At 36.4% G+C, this 18,382-nt stretch overlaps 1 protein-coding gene across 1 annotated transcript; it reads right to left on the bottom strand.

Moving 5' to 3' along the window:
• Positions 1 to 342: 342 nt before the first annotated feature.
• Positions 343 to 16,918, bottom strand: cdc123 (cell division cycle 123 homolog (S. cerevisiae)). The gene is made up of 13 exons (XM_059325497.1): positions 16,732 to 16,918; positions 16,402 to 16,473; positions 15,290 to 15,353; positions 14,191 to 14,223; positions 13,850 to 13,945; positions 12,434 to 12,540; positions 9,759 to 9,810; positions 9,549 to 9,624; positions 4,870 to 4,992; positions 4,543 to 4,571; positions 3,779 to 3,883; positions 3,538 to 3,675; positions 343 to 1,135 (listed from the first exon to the last, which is right to left on the bottom strand). Exons 1-13 carry the CDS (start codon positions 16,803 to 16,805, stop codon positions 1,073 to 1,075), a joined length of 1,032 nt encoding a protein of 343 aa, XP_059181480.1. The 5' UTR covers positions 16,806 to 16,918; the 3' UTR covers positions 343 to 1,072.
• Positions 16,919 to 18,382: the final 1,464 nt, after the last annotated feature.

Genomic DNA, 18,382 nt, shown 5'->3' on the forward strand with positions numbered 1-18,382 from the left:
GTCTGGCTGGTTTGTTTACAGCCAGATTTCATTTTTAAAATGATGATTAACGTGCAACGCTCCCCGCAATATGTGCCTTGTACACTATTTCCCGTCTACGGCCCTTCACCCGGGGAACTGTAACTCTCATCACACCAGCTCTTTCCATCTCCCTGTAATTGCTCTATCAATCCAGCGAAGAAAAAAAAGAAAGAAAGAAAAAAAAACAACCCAAAATGAACTGCCCTGCGTTGTGCATGCACAGCTCATTTAGCTCCCGGCGTAATGAGGGCCGTTCGAAAAAGCACAATCAATTTCTAATGTGCTAGTTTACAGCACCCACCAGACTGACAGCCGAGCCAATACACGACAAGAAGTTTAATGGTGTTTTTTGGAGCAACAGTCTACAGCAATGCATGATGGGAAAAAACAGGAGTCGAAAAGAACGCCCGGAGCAGCTCGGAGCGATGAGTGTGTCAAAACTGCTCAGAGGAAATTGGCAGGGAGGAAAAATTAAAGGTGACTCTTTAGTGTTAAATAAAGAAGTCTGTCGGAGTCTCACAACACATAAATACACAATGAAATGTGTGTGGACTAGGTCATTTTACATCCAGAGACATTTCTTGGCTTCAATATAGATACATTAACTATTAACACACTTATTTTAAAGTATAAAAGCAGGCATTCTTTACAGTATCGGTGAATACATCAACTTGCAGTAACAGAATTTTCCCCCCATAAAAAAATAAACAGGAATAAAGGGCTACTCGACACTACAGGGGCCTCCCTTACCTGTCTCACCGAGCCATTACCATCAGTGAGACGGCGCTCAGCAAAGAACTACCTGCAGAAAATGAATCCTCAAAGAGCCATTAACATGATGTGCTAATTTAACGTGTTCCATTAGACTAACACGAGAGAGCTATTCAAGACGCCCCAGGAACACCGCCCACCGTTCACAGACGAGCGAGGGAGCAAAGGCTGAAATGAAAAATTAGCTCAAACGGGACAGAAGGGTAAAGAGTCACTTCATGCAGAAAACATATATATGGAGCGCAGGTGACACTAGCAGCTACTCTTCAGATTAACTGTGTCACTGTGGAGCGTTCCCCTCCTCTTCTTCGTCCTCCTCAGACTCTTCCTGTTGGCTTTTCTTCTGTAGAGAGGACAAGAACAGGAGAGGAGATATAACTTCAGAACTGGCTTCTCATTTTTATTCATTTTACTTTTTTTTCTCCAACTCTTTTTATTGATTTTCCTCATTTTGAACATAAAACATATCAGACAATACAGACACCATACACATTTACACAAGTACACGTTTACATAAAACGGTCATTTAAATTGTATTAACTTATGTATCTCAAACTGCACTATAGTGTGTAGTAGATTCACGCTTCTAGAAAAGACAAGAACCTTAATATAAGACAGTCCAAAAAACCCTGGATTGTGTTTAATGTCAGCATTTTTAATACTCTTACAGTATAAATTATAATCCTTATGATTTTTGTTTTGGTAGATTTTGTGACAGCTGTACAAAATTTTGAAATGTTGCATTACAGAAAATGCGAATTAGCAACGTTTCCATCAACTTGTTTAGAGTGAACAAATAAAGCTGCATTAACGTGCTTTGGTCAGAAGATGGCAGTATTGTATAATGTATTGCTGTAGGCTAATCTGTCTGTAAACAGTAAAAGAAGAAGAGACTGAGAAAGAGAGAAAAAAATTATTTAAAAAGTTGCTAATTGGACAACTTTGGTCACCAGATTTTGCCATTCCGCCTTCGGAGGTAGTAACAGTGGTTAAATGTGAACCGGTGGAGCCAGCAAGACGGAAAATATGTGATGTAAGTTATTTGTGTGCTTGGTTAATAAAAAAATGACGTGGACCGTATCATCAGAAACCTCTCACTTCAGTCCGACAGTCATCGAATCATGTTCAGAAAAATGCAGAACAACTTTGCTTGAGTCTGTAGAATGTCTACAGAAAGAAACAGCACGATGTGCAGTTCTACCGCCATCTTTACTTTCAATGCGCTCAGCGCCTCCGTCACTTATTGTACACCTACTGCTAGAGGTGTGAATCAGTGTATCCGCCCCACGATACCATTTTATCCCGATACTTGAGTCACAATACGATATTATTGCGATTTTAAGCATTTTGCGATATGGTGAGTATGGCAATACCGTATACTGCGATTTTTAACTGCATTTTGTGTCCACAAAATCAAATTCAATCAAGAATTGTTTTGTCAAATCAGAGAGAATTCTCAGTCTGTTCATCTCACTCCAGTCTTTTTATTTCTCCACAATGAGAGTCAGACCCACAGACCCACAGAACATGTGTGGACGACAACAACCGCAGCATTTTCTCAAACTTTCCTTTATCTTTAAGCTTCACTGCTCTGAATTTTTTTTTTATTGAAACATAAAAAAAGCCAGACTTTGCAGTGTTATTTTGACAAGTGTTGAATTCTTAAAAGTGAGCCAGCTACGGGAAAAAAAAAATACTGATGGCCCACCAGGCCATTGGAACGCTAAATATTGATATTTGGCAGCCATGAATCGATATAATATCACCACGCAAAATATCGCGATACTTAGCTGTATCGATTTTTTCCCCACCCCTACCTACTGCTGCTGTTCACTACTGTCTCCTCCCACTTCGATTCACAATTTAGGATTGCATTTTAATTAACAAACTGGGGACGAAAATATTCTGCCGTTATGGAATCAGTATTGATGTGCTGAGGAGAAATGATGGCAGAGCTTCATTATAGCATTGTTGAATCGCCACTGACAATGCATAGAGGTACGTAATAGGATTGCACATCTCTGTGATAAACGATTCGATTCGCATCTAGATACACAGGTTACGATACGATTCAAAAACAATATACTTTTATCACAAACCCATTCGATGTAAGAACGATATGATTTTATTTATCTTCTGATTCGCCATGGAGTTGATAATCCGTTTTATTGTGGGTCTGAACAACAAAAAACCACAAACATCTTTCTACATTTATAATAATGTAAAGAAAAATCGTTCTAGAAGCTTTTTTTCCTTTCATGACCTGTTATTTCCCCCATTCAGATTTCTTATGAATACTATTAAAGTAAAAAAAAAAAAAAAAAAAACAGTAGAGAGTCTGTCAAGAAAAAAAATACTTATTAATCGTTTGTCATTTTCATTCAGTCCCAGTTCTGCAATATTAAATAACGAATTTATCATCAGGATGATCTATATACAGACGTAAATAATAGGCTAATACAAAAATAATATAATATAAAGGCCTGAGCAGGACACGGTTCACAGTATAAATACACAATGCAGGTTTTTATTCATGTACAGAGAAAACACTAATTTTATTATTATTATTATTATTATTATTATTATTAGTGCATGTCTCCAGCTGTTAAAGTGACTGACAGCTGATCCAGCTGTGATCCATCATTAGAAACAGACGTCTCTTCACGTGACGCTTCGGAGGGAATAAAGGACGTTTCATGTCTCTTAAAACGTTTCGCAAGTGACGCAAGTAAACAAGTTCCTCACCAGTTTGAGGAAGTCGATGAGTTTGTAGGCGTCCTCTCCGGTGGAGAGGTCTGCAAAGTCCCGTGGGATCCTGTAGCTCAGACAGGGACTGGGCTGCACCGTCACCTCGCTGGTGGTGCAGCGGAACGCCGGGCCTTCCTGCACACACAGAGAAAGAAACCACTGTGAAACTCTTTCCAACTGATTTAAGCAGGACACAATCCAAACAATGTCATTGTTTTTGTTTGTCGTGAAGGCTGACCTGCTGCTGGGCGATTTCCCCTCCAGACGTCAGCTCCTCCCAGCTGAACAGCAACGAGTCTGTCACCTCTCCGAACGGGTTCACGTCAATCAGCCACACCCTCCCCTGCAACAGACCGAGGTTATTATAGTTAACGAAGACTAACAAAATAATGAAAACTGGAATTGAAAACATTTTTTTGTTAACTGAAAGAAAAAGAAAAACGAGTGTTTTAAAAAAAAACGATAACTAACTGAAACTGTATTTTGTGGTTACAAAACTAACTAAAACTAACTGAAATTATAGTGAAAATGTCCTTCGTTTACGTCTTTGTCAACTTTTTTCATACGTAAACCTTTTTGGTTGATATTAAATCTATTTCATCTATCTGGTTTTATGACTTAGTAAAAACGTATTGGGGCTGAGATGGATCAGACAAAAGAAATAAAGGCAACATTTATTGTGACCTTATTGAATCTCGCACACAACAAATACCCCATTCCAAAAAAACTAAAACTAACATGAAAACTAATAAAACCTAAAGTAGAACTAAGCATTTTCCAAAAAATAAAAACTAATTAAAACTAGCAAACTCACTCTAAAAACTGATTAAAACTAACTGAATTTGAAAACAAAAATTGACAACGAAATTAAAACTAAAACTAATGGAAAAAAAACAAAACGATTATAACCTTGCAACACACACACATAATATATGAATGTGCCTCAGTTGACGAGTGGCATTTTAAAAAGCGGGCAAAATCTAAATTCATTGATGTGCTTACCTGGCTATCTCTGTAGACATCAAATACAACTGAAAAACAGAGAAACAGATTTAAAAAATACATATAAAACAAATTTATATTACATACATGGATCTGCTAGATTCACAAATAACTAAGACATTTAATGCTTCCTGCTATCACATTTCAAAACCACAATTAAGTGAAAAATGACACATTTGACCGATGTTCCCCTTTCCCCTCCCCTCCTTTCCTTTCCCCTTGTTTACGACAGTAAATATTTAATGACTTTAAAAAAGAATCAGTCTGTTTGTGTCTGAGGAGAGCTGGAGGAGGTGTGAAGCATCCACAGAAAGGACGCAGGCTTACAGTCTTCGTCCAGGAAGTTGTACTGGATGTGCTGGCTGAAGAACTCCTGGATGGCGTGACAGACCTCCTCCTCCTGCTTCAAGACGTGCTGGTAATACTGAGTGTAGTCTCTCTGGGAGATAGCTGTGAAAAGACACATGAACCATTAGTGGAGCTCAAATTGAATTTTATAATTGTTTCTAAATTAGCCTGCCGAGTAAGAGTACAGCTCAAACATCATTATATCACTGTAGCAATAGAGGTTTCTTTTAAAACGAATTCCCAGCTCAGTTCTGTAGAAACAGCACCCTCTTGCTGTTTTGTGCTGTTAATCAATTCAGCCTGTTTCCCTCATAATCCAGCTGGGTGGCTTACAATGTAAAATGCAACATAGATATGATGGTCTCTTTTGTTAACAGACATGAATGAAAAAGTACCCAGATGATCATGACGTCTAAAAACATATTCCTCATCCAAAAAATCCCGGTCGATTGGTTCCGAGGGTTCAAAGTCCGGATCAGCTATAAAATCATTGGCGCTGTTTTCATCAAGATCGCTTCCGTCACTTACTTCTGAGCTCCCTCCGCTATAATCGTCTTCCGCCATGATTTCAAAGTTCTGGAAAAGTCCCATGTTGCATTGCGACACTCCCGTATTTCCTCTGATGCATTTCATTAGCCAAGAGACCAAAAATAGGTGGTAAAAAACTACAAATACTACAAAACGACGTATCGGCTTTCCCGGCCGTAATGGTAGAATAACGCAACAGCGCTCCCGGTTTTAATGGTAGAAATGCGGTAATGCTTTCCCGCCCGAAATGGGTTAAGTACAAACTTACTAAAGCTGGGGTTCAATTCCCCAAAGGTGGGCCGTCACATGAAGTAACAGTCTTTTCTCTCTTCTATAATCCACTTTGCCTCTACTGTTCCACTCTGAATATTGGCAATAAGCAAGACACATGAGTCTTCAGAGGCAGTTAGTCCATTTAAAAGGTTTACTCGAAACAAAATAAAATTACAAGATTCACTGCTTGTGCTCAACTCGTCTAAAAACTTTCTTTCTGAACAGACTGATGAACCTTAACTGAGAGCTATTGGCTGAGATGTAATCAGCAGCAGAGCTAAAGGAGCATTTCAACATTTTTGCTCTAAAGTCACTAAATATATCTAAACAATTCTTAAAGGCATACTATGCAAGAATTGTTGCTGACTGTTTGTAAACACAACATTAAAACTAGCCCTTTCTCTCCGGCTCAACGAAATTGACAGCCAACGAGGCTTGGGCTTATGTTTGATTGAATTGACAATCAACGATGGTTTGAATCAATTGGCAATGCCATTCTAGTGGTTGATGCTTTGACTATTTGATTTGCCAGAAAAACACTGCCATGGTGAATTTAAAGGTGTATATCCCTTTTCAACCAAGGCAGTTCGAGGGCCAGTTCTTCTTCACGCTTCGACAGCCAAAGAAGCGGCTCTTAGCCAGGAAAACTGGTTCCAGAGCGGCACCAACTCTTTGCTGGTCTCGAACCACGAACCGATTACATCAGGGGCAGGATTATTGTGACCAACAAGACCGATTTATGCGTGTATCATTAATTTTATTTTTGACTGCAATGTGATCGATTCTAGGTAGTCTGTGCTAGGTAGCTAGTTAGACCTAGCAGGCTAGTGTTAGCTTACAACAAATCCTAACATTAACATCTTATGTTCAGTGTTAACAAGCAGAACAAATGTGTTGTACATGTACATGTTTGGATGCCAATGTAGGCTCACAAAGCTAGGAGCAATATTTGTGAAGAGACGATGCAGTCCGCCATTGTTGTTATTATACTTGAAGTTGGCACTAGTGTTTCTGGGAAAGCGGAGACATATACAGTGGCCTAATGACTTGGCTCTCGAGTAGAGGTCGGGAAAAAAATCGATACAGCATAGTATCGCTATATTTTGCGTGGCAATATTATATCGATTCATGGTTGCCAAGTGTAGATATTTAACATTCTGATGGCCCACTGTTTACACCGCTCCAGAGGCCATATCGGGCTCACTTTTAGGAGTATATTGGACATACTCGTTTCGGAACGAGCTTTGTCCGTATGGTGTTTTGCTCTATTTGTGGATTTTGCCAAGCTGTATTCACAATTTTCGTGGCTTTATGTCCAAAAGCTGAAGCCCCAAAAAATCCCAAACACAGCAAAAAGAAAATAAAAGATTAACAGAAAAATAAATAAAAGAAAAAACAGGCAGAGGACAGCAGCTCTGCAGATACAGACAGCACCAAACACTTTTACTGGGTCATCAGTGATGATTGAGAGGGATTGTTTTTATCTTTTAACTTTAATGGAAAAAATCTTGCATATTGTACCTTTAATATGGCTATTACATTTCCATCCCCTTACTGCTTATGCTGGATGCGAAACAATTACCATAAATTATTTACACAAAGAGACATAAAATATTCAGCCTGCATTTGAGATGATGTTTGCATAATATACAAAAGGTAAATAAACTTTATGCAGAGTCTGGTCTGTCCAGTATGTTGGTTTTGGCCTGCGAGGGGCCGATTTATCCATTATAAAGACAATCTCTTTAATCAAGAAGTTCCTCTCCATGTCTGTGGGGTTGTTTGATACTTGTGTTATTTCTCTGTTATTGATGATGATGATGATGATGATGATGATGATGATATTGAACTTCATCCATGATAGTTTGGAGACCTTCCTATATTGTAACTGTTGTTTGAGCTGAAATTTCACAACCTTTCTTACAGTATGGATTTGTCTTTCCATTAAACCTTGATGAGAAGCTGCCAGGGTGTTAAATGTGCTACTTTACCAATCTTACTACTGTTATTTTTCTACTGTTCAATTGTATATAATATCAAGTTTTTTTTATCTCATTCATTTACTTTTTTGTTTTTAATTTAACATTTATTGTTTTATTTTTAATGCCATGCTGTTAAGCACTTTGAGCTGCATTTCATGTATGAAAGGTACAATACAAATACAATAATTATTATTATTAATAGCCACCTGATGGCTTTTTGTATCACGGTGTTCGTCTGATTCAGGCTTCCCCATTCTAGATTATTCTATTTCTGTGTTTTTTTTGTGCATCACGCAGTTCTTTTTCTGCTCCATCGTACAAAACAACCCACCATTCTCGTAAGGAGTTCCCATCTTGGAAGCGGATCAATCTGACCTCTTGGATTATCGATCTAATTATAAAAACATTAGCCTCAGGCCTGTTATTGTGCAGACCAAAGCCAACATACTGGATGACCAGACTCTTTATAAACTTTATTTTGTGTCTTATGTAAACATCATCATGAATGCATGCTGAATATTTTATGTCTCTTTGTGTGAGTAATATTTGGTAATGGTTTTTCATCCAGCATAAGCAATAAGAGGCTGGAAATGTAAGAGCCATATTAAGAATTGATTAAATGTATTTAATGACTTGGAAGCAAAAAAAAAGCTGAAATGCTCCTTAAATTAAGCTGATGATGACATCACAGCCAAAAACTCTCAGTGAGGTTCATCAGTTTTTGGACCGGTGAGCCAAGTTGAGCTCAAACTGAGCAAAACTAATAACTTTAACATGTTTTGAGTAAACCTTTTAAATGGACTTACTGCCTCTGAATTTTTATTATGCATAAAGCGTATTGCCAATACACAGACTGGAACAGCATGTTGCTTACTGAACAGAGAAAATAGTCGCTACAGTGCCAAAAGTAAAAGTAGTCATTATACAGAATGGCCAATTTCATTATAATGTTCAATAAATTATTGGATTATAAATAGTGATGCATTATGTGTGAGGATCTTTCATGTTTCAGCCAGTAAAGATAGTGCAGATATCGACTGATTACTGGTTAATCTAACGTAATCTATAATAATACAGCATCATTTATTAGTTGATTATATTTTGTAATAATATTTTGTAAGTTTGTCTTAATTTATATCAATATTATAAATTAGTATTTTATTTGTTTGTTCTATATGGGCTGAAATATGTGCCACCAGAAACTGAATTTGAATTATTTATATTTGAATTTGAATTGATTAACTTGAGTAATTGAATTAAAAAACTGAATTTGAATCACATCATTTGAATTTGTATTGTTCAATTTGAATCATTGCATTGAAAAACTGAATCTGAATTGTAATTTGAAATTTAATTTATTAGTTTGGAACTGAACATTCAGTTCTCACAATTCAAATTCAGTTTGCAAATTTCAATTTTCTGCGACGAAGATACACAGAGCGCCCCTTCCGCCAATCAGCACCTCCGTTTTCTTTGGTAACATTTGTTGCCACCCGGTTGCCATAGCGCCTTTTCGGCCAATCAGCACCTCCGTTCTGTTCCAGCCTCATCCATGGTCAAGCCAGTCTAACTTCTTCCTCCGTTTCGTGGCAAATAATGTTACAAAAGAAAACGGAGGTGCTGACTGGCCGAAATAAATAAAAATAATTAATTCAAATTCAGTTTCTCGTGGCACATATTTCAGCCCATAGTTCTAATGCACCAATTCACCATAGCAAATTCCTTGTATGTGAAAACCTACTTGGCAACAAAAAACGGTTCTGTTTCTGATAATCTCACTCAATTAATCACAACTATCTTGAATGAAAAAAATGGATGTTTTTATAATGCTTCGGGACAAATGAGGATTGGTGAGTGGAGGTTGGTTTTTTTTACCGATCAGTTTGTTTTCTTTGACGAAGCAGCGAAACTCTCCTCCAGGAATCAGCTCGCTCCACTTTCTCAGGACCAGCTGAGGACAGAGGACAACAGCTGATCAAATAAACTCTGTAGTGTGTAACACAGTGAGAAGATTAAGCTGACAATTTTAGGGACAAATAACATAATTTTTTAAAGCTAATGACAGTGATTTGGGGGTAAAAATACCTCATAGTTTATGACTGGGTCTGGGGAGTCCTGGTCACTACACAGAAGGAATCTGCAAAGAAATAAATGACAGTTACAACCAAATATAAACAATGCATTTCCAATTAACTGTAGCATCACAGGCATTTGTTGTTTCTTAAAGAATATGTAATGTAATATTATTAGGGATAATGTGGATTTTTTAAAATGTGGTTGTATGACCCACAGATACAGGAAACTAATGAATGTATTGCTGCAACAAAATAGATTTTAACCACCTAAACAAAAAGGCCAACCTAAAAATATTTTTCCACAGCCGTTTCATTTGGCGCTACTTTTTGTCAACCGTAGAACTATTCTTCTAAACTGTGTCAGTGCGCAAAACATATTAGTGCTCTTATGAGTAGGAACATCAAAATTAAGAAAAAGTAGTGCCAAATGAAACGGCTGTGGGTAACAACAACAATCGGTGGACAAACAGTCATGGATAATATTATTAGACCACCCTTTTTTTCTTCAGTTTCTTGTCCATTTTAATGCCTGGTACAACTAAAAGTACATTTGTTAGGACAAGTATCTATAAAAGCAAGAAGTGTCTGTGTGTGTGTGTGTGTGTGTGTGTGTGTGTGTGTGTGTGTCTAGTTCATATATCTCGATTTAAGATTTTTGAATTCATTTTTCGAAATGTCATCATTATTTACGTAGGACGTGTTGCTGCATTGCACTGTTTCTGATCGGACGCCTTTTAGGGGAGCTCCGCCCCCTTGTGTGATAGGCCTACACCTGGTCAGTAACACAATTCACTCTGGATTTCCACACCTGACTTAGGAGTTTTAAAGTGCGCTACAAGGTTTGATTTTCCAATAATATTCTAATAGTTTCCAGCGAATATCAATGTTCAATGTGTATGTGCTGGATGGTGTGCTACCTTATGAAAAGTAAGTGTTTTATGGAGTTGCAGATGTTGTTGTGGTCTGCATTTAATGCACGAATACATACTTCCTACAGGCACTGCACTAGTAATGATAACAACAAAAAAAAGCTGATAAGAGTTTAATTTAAGAGCTGATATCTAGACATTTTTCATGGTTTTCTTGAAAATGATTTTGGTTATTATCAAGAAAACCATGGAAAATGGCTAGATATCAGCTCTTAAATTAAACTCTTATGAGCTATTTTTGTTGTTATATGTGTCCAAACAAATGTACCTATAGTTGTACCAGTCATTAAACCATTTAAGGCGGGAAAGCATTACTGCATTACTACCATTAAAACCGGGAGCACTGTTGCGTTATGCTACCATTAAGGCCGGGAAATCGGATACGTCCTTTTGTAGTATTTGCAGTTTTTTTCCACATAATTTCGGTCTCTTGGCCAATGAAATGCATCAGAATACATGTCGGAGTGTTACAATGCAACATGGGACTTTTCCAGAACTTTGAAATCATGGCGGAAGACAACTATAGCGGAGGGAGCTCAGAAGTAAGTGACGGAAGCGATCTTGATGAAAACAGCGCCGGCGATTTTATTGCTGATCCGGACTTTGTACCCTCTGAACCAATCGACCAAGATTTATGGATGAGGAATATGTTTTTAGACGACATATTTTCACTATAATACAAACAATATAGATAAAATGTATTATTATTATTTATTATTATTATGATTATTATAATGTTTTTTATTACAGTAGGCTAATGAGAACTATGTCTATTTCTTCCAATGGTCATATCATGTTTGCACCTTGCTAATGGGCATGTATTACTATTATGCATAGGATTTTTATTCAGTCAAATGTAACATTTGCTGAGTTTGTTGATTTTTAAAATACCTTATTGAAGGTTTGGACAAATAAACTCAACTTCTCATGAAAGCCACGGGTATAAGCTCTCAAATACTTTTTGAATTGCATTTCTATCTGCTACAGACGCTGAAAAATATTATGAAAAAATCTCCAGAAAAACTTCAGGTTTTAGAGGGTTCTTTCAAAATCGCCCAGAGGTTTTCCAGGCATTTTTTCCAAGCGTTTTAGGCCTTAATGGGTTAAAATGAACAAGAAATTGAAGAAAACAAGGGTAGTCTAATCAATTTTTCCATGACTGTATTGTAAATACAGCGTACACATAAATGGGTATAACACTTATGTTGCCCTTTGTTTAGGTGGTTAAAATATTGTTTTTTGCAGCAATTCATTCATTAATTACCCGCTTGGAGTTTATCTAGTTCTTCAAACTGGAAAAGTTCAGACCATCAATTACTGCAGTAATACACTGACTGTGGGTAAGTACCACACTTCAAAAAAATCCAAACTTTCCCTTTAATTTCGCCTTTTTCCCTGCTATATTCTTGAGTATTTCCATATCCATAATCTGCTGTATTGCTCTCAGGAAGTTTTTAAAGGAGTCTGACAAACAAGCATATATCACATTACTTTCACTACTCTCACACACACACACACACACACCGCTTTCCCGAGGCTGTGCGCAGCAGTTAATCACTGGCTGTGCTAAATGTTTGTCATGCAGAGTGGAGAGAGCGGGAGGTATAAATCTACATCACAGCAATTTCTCCAGCTGCCACTTGTGTTTTTACTGCAGACTGAAATCAGCATGTGCAAACCAAACCTGCTTATTTTTGCACAATGGTTGCCATCTAAATGCAAAATATGTGTGTGTTGATGTTGTTAGCGGGCTTACGGCTGCGTCAGGTCGTGGGTGATGAAGTCAGAACTTTTGAAGAGCAGAAATATATCACTGAGGCTGTGGCACTGCAGGGAACTGTTCAGAGCAATCCAGTTAGCATCCTGAAAGGGACACAAACACACATACTAATATAATAACAATAAATCATATTGACAAACTTCTCTCATGAATTCATCACTCTATAAACTTAAATGCAGCAGGCAAACACAGATTTTCAATTTATCTTAATGATCTGAACCCCACAACCTACTGAAGACTTGAAAGGCAAGTTTTCTTTAAAAAATAAAAATAAATGGTGCAAAAATTGCAGATTTTCACATTTCTGATGGTCTTTGAACAAATCATGTTCGACAAACAATTCAGTCCTAAATCTAAGCTTGAAATAGTGAGACTTAATCGGAATCACTTCATCTACATGTTTAAATTCAGGCTAAAAATAACAAAAATGCACCAACTAGATCCTGGGGAAAAACATGAAATTCTGAGCATTCATTGCAACTGGGAACCAACAGCTTAACAACGTAAGAAGTGGCGTAATCTTACCCATGGGGATTATTTTGATTATTTTTGGGGCAAAGGTTCCAATCAAGGAAGCAACATGGAGGAGAACTCAAACACAGAGCCAGCTACGTTTTTACCCTAGAAAAATTCCATATCTGTCCTTTGGACACATTTTAGCTTTAGGGAAGACGACACAGAACAAAAACAAGTCAAATGTAAATACTGCGGAAGAACTGTTATTTATTTTTTACTGCTTTAGAGAAGCTGATTTTTACTTTGAAACTAAAATGTGACATTTTCATTTCAAGCGATGCTTTGATTTCAGTTTGAAATATTCAATAAATAACCACAAAGTAGTTCATCTGTGTGTGTTTTCTTAATTTATTTTTTAAATCACAAAAATATAAACTCTTTCATGAGGAAAAATATCCCAGCTTTCATAGTTAGTAGTAGTAATAGCATATTTACAGTGGAGACCATGTCAGTGAACTATGAGGGCAAAAAACAAAAACAAAACAAATGTTCATTAATCTTAATTGAGGTAAAATGTTCAATTAATTGTGATATTGATTTGCAGTCATATCGCCCAGCCATGTGGAGCCACATTTTTTTCCTATATTGTGGAAAAATGTTGCAGATATAGAACCCTGCTCATTCTGTTTTTTGTAAAACAAACTATTAAAGTAAAATTAGCGTTTTTTATGATTTATGGCATTGCAACTGTGTTATTCTGCACAAAAGACATTTTAGAGTTCTCTCTTCTTCTAATCATGATTGTGCCGTTTCCATAGAGCTGCAGGACTTTTATATATTTCAGGGAAAAAAGGCTACATTGAGTAAAATGTGCCAAGAGCAAGAAAAACTGAAACTGCTCGGGGTTGAAAGGAGCAGCTGTGTGCAGGGTTTTACCCGTGGAGCGCTCCAGTTGAGTTTAGGAAAGACTCGCCCACCCAGGGCGTTTATGGCCTCCAGCACTTTAGAGGTGAATTCTGGGAACTCAGGAGCCTAGCACACAGAAAGCCAAATCATGAGATTACAGTCATAAATATTGCATTATTCAATTATATGCCAGGGGTGATACACATTTCTGTCAAACACAGAGAGCAGTAATGCACCATAAAGGTGAGGAGGAATACTTCATACTTGTAAATGAAGGTTACAAAACATGTTTAATAAAGAAAATTGAATGCATTTGTTTGGCATTAAGAATACAGAAGTGCAATTTGATAAGAAACACTTATTTTACTTACAGTGACAGTGGAGGTTGTTTCATCATCTGACCACTAGAGGGAGGTAGAGAACAAGAAACAGGATCAGAGGGTAAACATTAACTTTACATACAAGTCTAAATGATGATGCTATAAATAATATAATGAGGCAAACAAGCAATGTAGAAAGAAAGAAAATTTAAGGTGATATGATGACATTGCTCCCTGATAAAAGCCTCTAAAAACAACGTGTTTCAGTACATATATGAACTCAAATTTAAAAGTGAAATATAGATCAGAGTTTCCCTACTTTTTAGTCCCTAAGGTAGGGCAGCATGAAGCTGCTAACAGTATCCTGTTATGGTCTATGTGGTGTTTGAGACTGCTTTTCAGTCTTTTTATACAAATGTAGATAACTCTATAAATAATTAATGTGTTAAATACAAAGTGACACTTTGACTTAATTAAAGCAGAAGTGATGGCTGCATGCTTTCTGCAAAAAAATTTAACAAATCATTCGGATTGTACATTTATACAACTCATACTCTGTCCAAAAGAAGAGGCAAAATAAGACAGGATACACACCAGGGCTGTCGATTTATCTAATGTTATTTAAAATTATGATTATGGCTTCCAACAATTATGAAGACAAGATAATCAAGATAAATGTATTGTTGTGGTGTACTTAGTTTCTCAATTATGCTCTGGATTTTGTCTTGTGTTATAAAGTCAGCACGTCTCTGTCACTTACATCGATGCACTTCCACCTCTCACTAGAAGTGAAAACTGTTCAGTTCAGCCCAAGCTGAGATGACTGAAGGTAAAAGCAATTCATATGTTTGGAAACATTTTGGTTTTTAGGAGTCCAACAATGATTTATGCTGTGCAAGATTTGTTACACAGAGGTTTCTGCACTCCATGGCAATATGAGCAATTTGCTTAACTGTTTGCTTTTTTTGCATTTATTTTCATTTCAATGTATATTTAAAGTGTTTTAGGTGCAATACATGCAAGACTAATCCTGTTAAATAGGGATTTCCAACATAACTGTGATTATGATTTTTGTCATAATCAAGCAGCCCTTATAAATACTGTAGAGAGCCTTCTGGTTGACAAACAACCTCAGTCTCTTTCTCTGTACCTGAATATCTTCTTCTGCGTCAGAGTCGCTGTTGTTAGTGTGTGTCTGCTGTGTGTTATGGTCACTGAAGGGAAGAGAAACAAGAGATAAGGATTAGTCAGTATAGCAGCTGCACTGGAAACTAGTCAAAAAGTACACGCTTATGCAGGACACAAAATCTGAGGATCTTATAGCACACATTTTAAATGGAGCACATATAGTTTGAGAGGACCTGCTGTGACAACAATAGGGACAATCTGTAGCTACAAACAACCCCTCAGTTTTTTGTTTTTGTTTGTGTTTTGGTCTCTATTCTTACCCTGTGTTTATTTTGGATCTCTGTTTTGGAATTGATGTTTGTGTGTGTTTTTCTTTCTGTAACCACCTGGCAAATATTGTATATATTGTAACTTGTTATTGTGAATAAAAATAAAAAAATAAAAAAATAAAAAAAACCTTGAAATAGTAGCTTTTGTCACATTGTTAGCTGGGACTTACAGTCAGAGCGATGTGAATATGTTTGATCAAATAGCGATGAAGCAGCTTGCAGTCATCAATGAATTTATTGTGCACATCCACTCACGCAAATGTAGTACGGTGGGGTATTATGGGACATGTGTTCCCATGAACGAAAGATATCAGAGTCATTATGTCAGTACTAGACATCAGCTTTAAAAAGGCTTACATCCACTTTTACTGTGACACATGAATTCCCATTTTCTCTGTTAATTTTCTAAGTTCATCATCTCTCTTAAGATCCAATCTTTGTGTGCAGCATGTTCTTCTGAAGTAACAGGCTATTTACTTTGCAAAATTAAAGATATTTTTTTAGTTTGCTGTCCAGTTCTTCAGGCTAAGCTTGGGGGAAGCACACTGCATGTGGTTCCGTGTAGGATTGTAAGAAATATTGTACAATGAAAGCATGTAATGTTGTGAATTACTGTATTAAAATGTTTTTAAAAAGAAAAGAAAACAACCCCTCAGCATCTTTATATCGATGTAAACACAACAAGTGCCTTTCAGGTTTTAAAGAAGGATCAGCAACTATAGGTGAAGCTGCATCTTGTCATGACATTTTATCATCCACTGCAACAGAAGTAACTTAAACAGAAAGTGTGTGAGAAGCCACTTACCTCCCAGAGACTACCAGTGTGCCATCGTCCAGTAAATACTCTATTACATTCTGAGGCAGTGGGAGAATCAGGCTGCAATAAATAATAACACAAACACGTGTAAAAATAAAAATAAAAACAGACTGGCGTACGAAAAGAAGTGGAAGATGGAATTAAACACCATTATTTAGTAAAACACACGAGAAAAATAAAGATAGGTAAGAAGATACTGATGGCAGCTAGCTGTTTCTGTCTGGTAGCTAACGCTAGCGTTTGACTAAATTTACTTTGTTTTACAGCAACAACATTTAAAATAGTTCCTGAAGTTAATGTACAAAGTCAGCAGTCTACCTTTTAATCGTGTGTTTCTTGAATATCGGATACCAAACCGAAAACTGACAGTTGACAACTTGCTCCTTCTTCATGCTGCAATATCCTGTAACGGAAAGAGTCCATCAGTAAATGTCTTCCGGCCCGCTGATGTTTTGGATGTTTTTGTTATTGTGCGGCCGCATTCTCATTAAACGCCTTGTCATTTTAAGGCAATCCTGCTCTTTATTTACACTCTTGTTAATTTATTTTATTCATTAAAATCACCTAGTTAAATATTCAAAACGTCATTGCTAGAATTATGTAATATATTTGTGTTTACAGAGGGGGGCGGGGGGGGAGCCTTTTTGAGGTGCACATGTGGGCGTGATGCTGGAAAAACCGCTGATTTTGACAAAGATCGTTTATTAACACAAAAACTTACTCAATACCCTAGACCTGGATCCAGGATCTTTGTATACTGGTCAACTTCTTTTTTCTGTCAACCATCCATATGTCCATCATTGCTTACAAATCATTGAAACTATCACAACAAATTGTATTTTACTGAATTCATACTTTAAACATGTAGGAATTAAAAGTTCATTGGCTATATTTAATAGTTAATAAAAACATTAACTATTAAATATAGCCCAGTCTTCACCTTAATCAACAAAAAGGTACACAACAGCAGCACATTCAGATCAAATATGAGTGATACAATGCATATGATAAAATTAGATCACTAAAACACAGTTCCATTGATAAACACAATTACGTATATGAACAAATATCAACATATTCATTAAACCAAAGTTATGTTTACTGAATATTTACCTTTGTGACCTACAAAAATGAAAAATCCTTACTCAATATTTGTTTTCTGGAAGCTAAAAGATGTATAGCCTGCTCATGGAAAAGGGATAAACCTTGTACTACTTCACAATGGCTAACAGGGATGTCTTTCTCCTTGGCTTTAGAAAGATAAGCTACACCACCAAAAACAAACTTGACAAGTTTTTGAAAATCTGGAAGGTTTTCTGTAATTTCCTTGAGAAAAATGATATTGAAGTAGATGGCTGGAATGATGAGCTGAACTGAAGATTTATTTATCTTTTCATTTATCTTGATTTAGTATACACATTTAGAGCTTTACAGACATGTATATGTATCTGTGCGTGTGTATATATAGATATATGCTAGCTACTTATTTATTTACTTATTTTTCATTTATTTATCTTTCTACCACCATGATTTTGTTTTGTGGTTATAAATACCCCCCTCCAGCCCCTTTTTCCTTCCAATTATATATATATATATATATATATATATATATATATATATATATTTATTAATTTTATTTTCATCATCATTATTGTTATAATTATTGTTGTTGTTTTCTTGTATGTGCCTTCTTGTTCTATGTTGTTCACCGTTTGTAAATGTGCAATAAACATATGTTTTTAAAAAATCAACATATTCAGTCAGATGTTTTAGGGGATGAAATCCATAATTACTAAGAGGCCTTTTATTATTATTATTATTATTAGTAGTAGTAGTAGTGGTAGTCGTAGTAGTAGTAGTGGTATTGTTGTTGTTATTATTATTATTAATATTATTATTATTATCATCATCATCATCATCCTCCTCCTCATCATCATCATCACCACCTGGTTAATCATAATTAAAAAAA

The sequence above is a fragment of the Centropristis striata genome, chromosome 22, assembly GCF_030273125.1.
Source record: "Centropristis striata isolate RG_2023a ecotype Rhode Island chromosome 22, C.striata_1.0, whole genome shotgun sequence".
In the NCBI taxonomy this organism is placed as follows: domain Eukaryota; kingdom Metazoa; phylum Chordata; class Actinopteri; order Perciformes; family Serranidae; genus Centropristis; species Centropristis striata.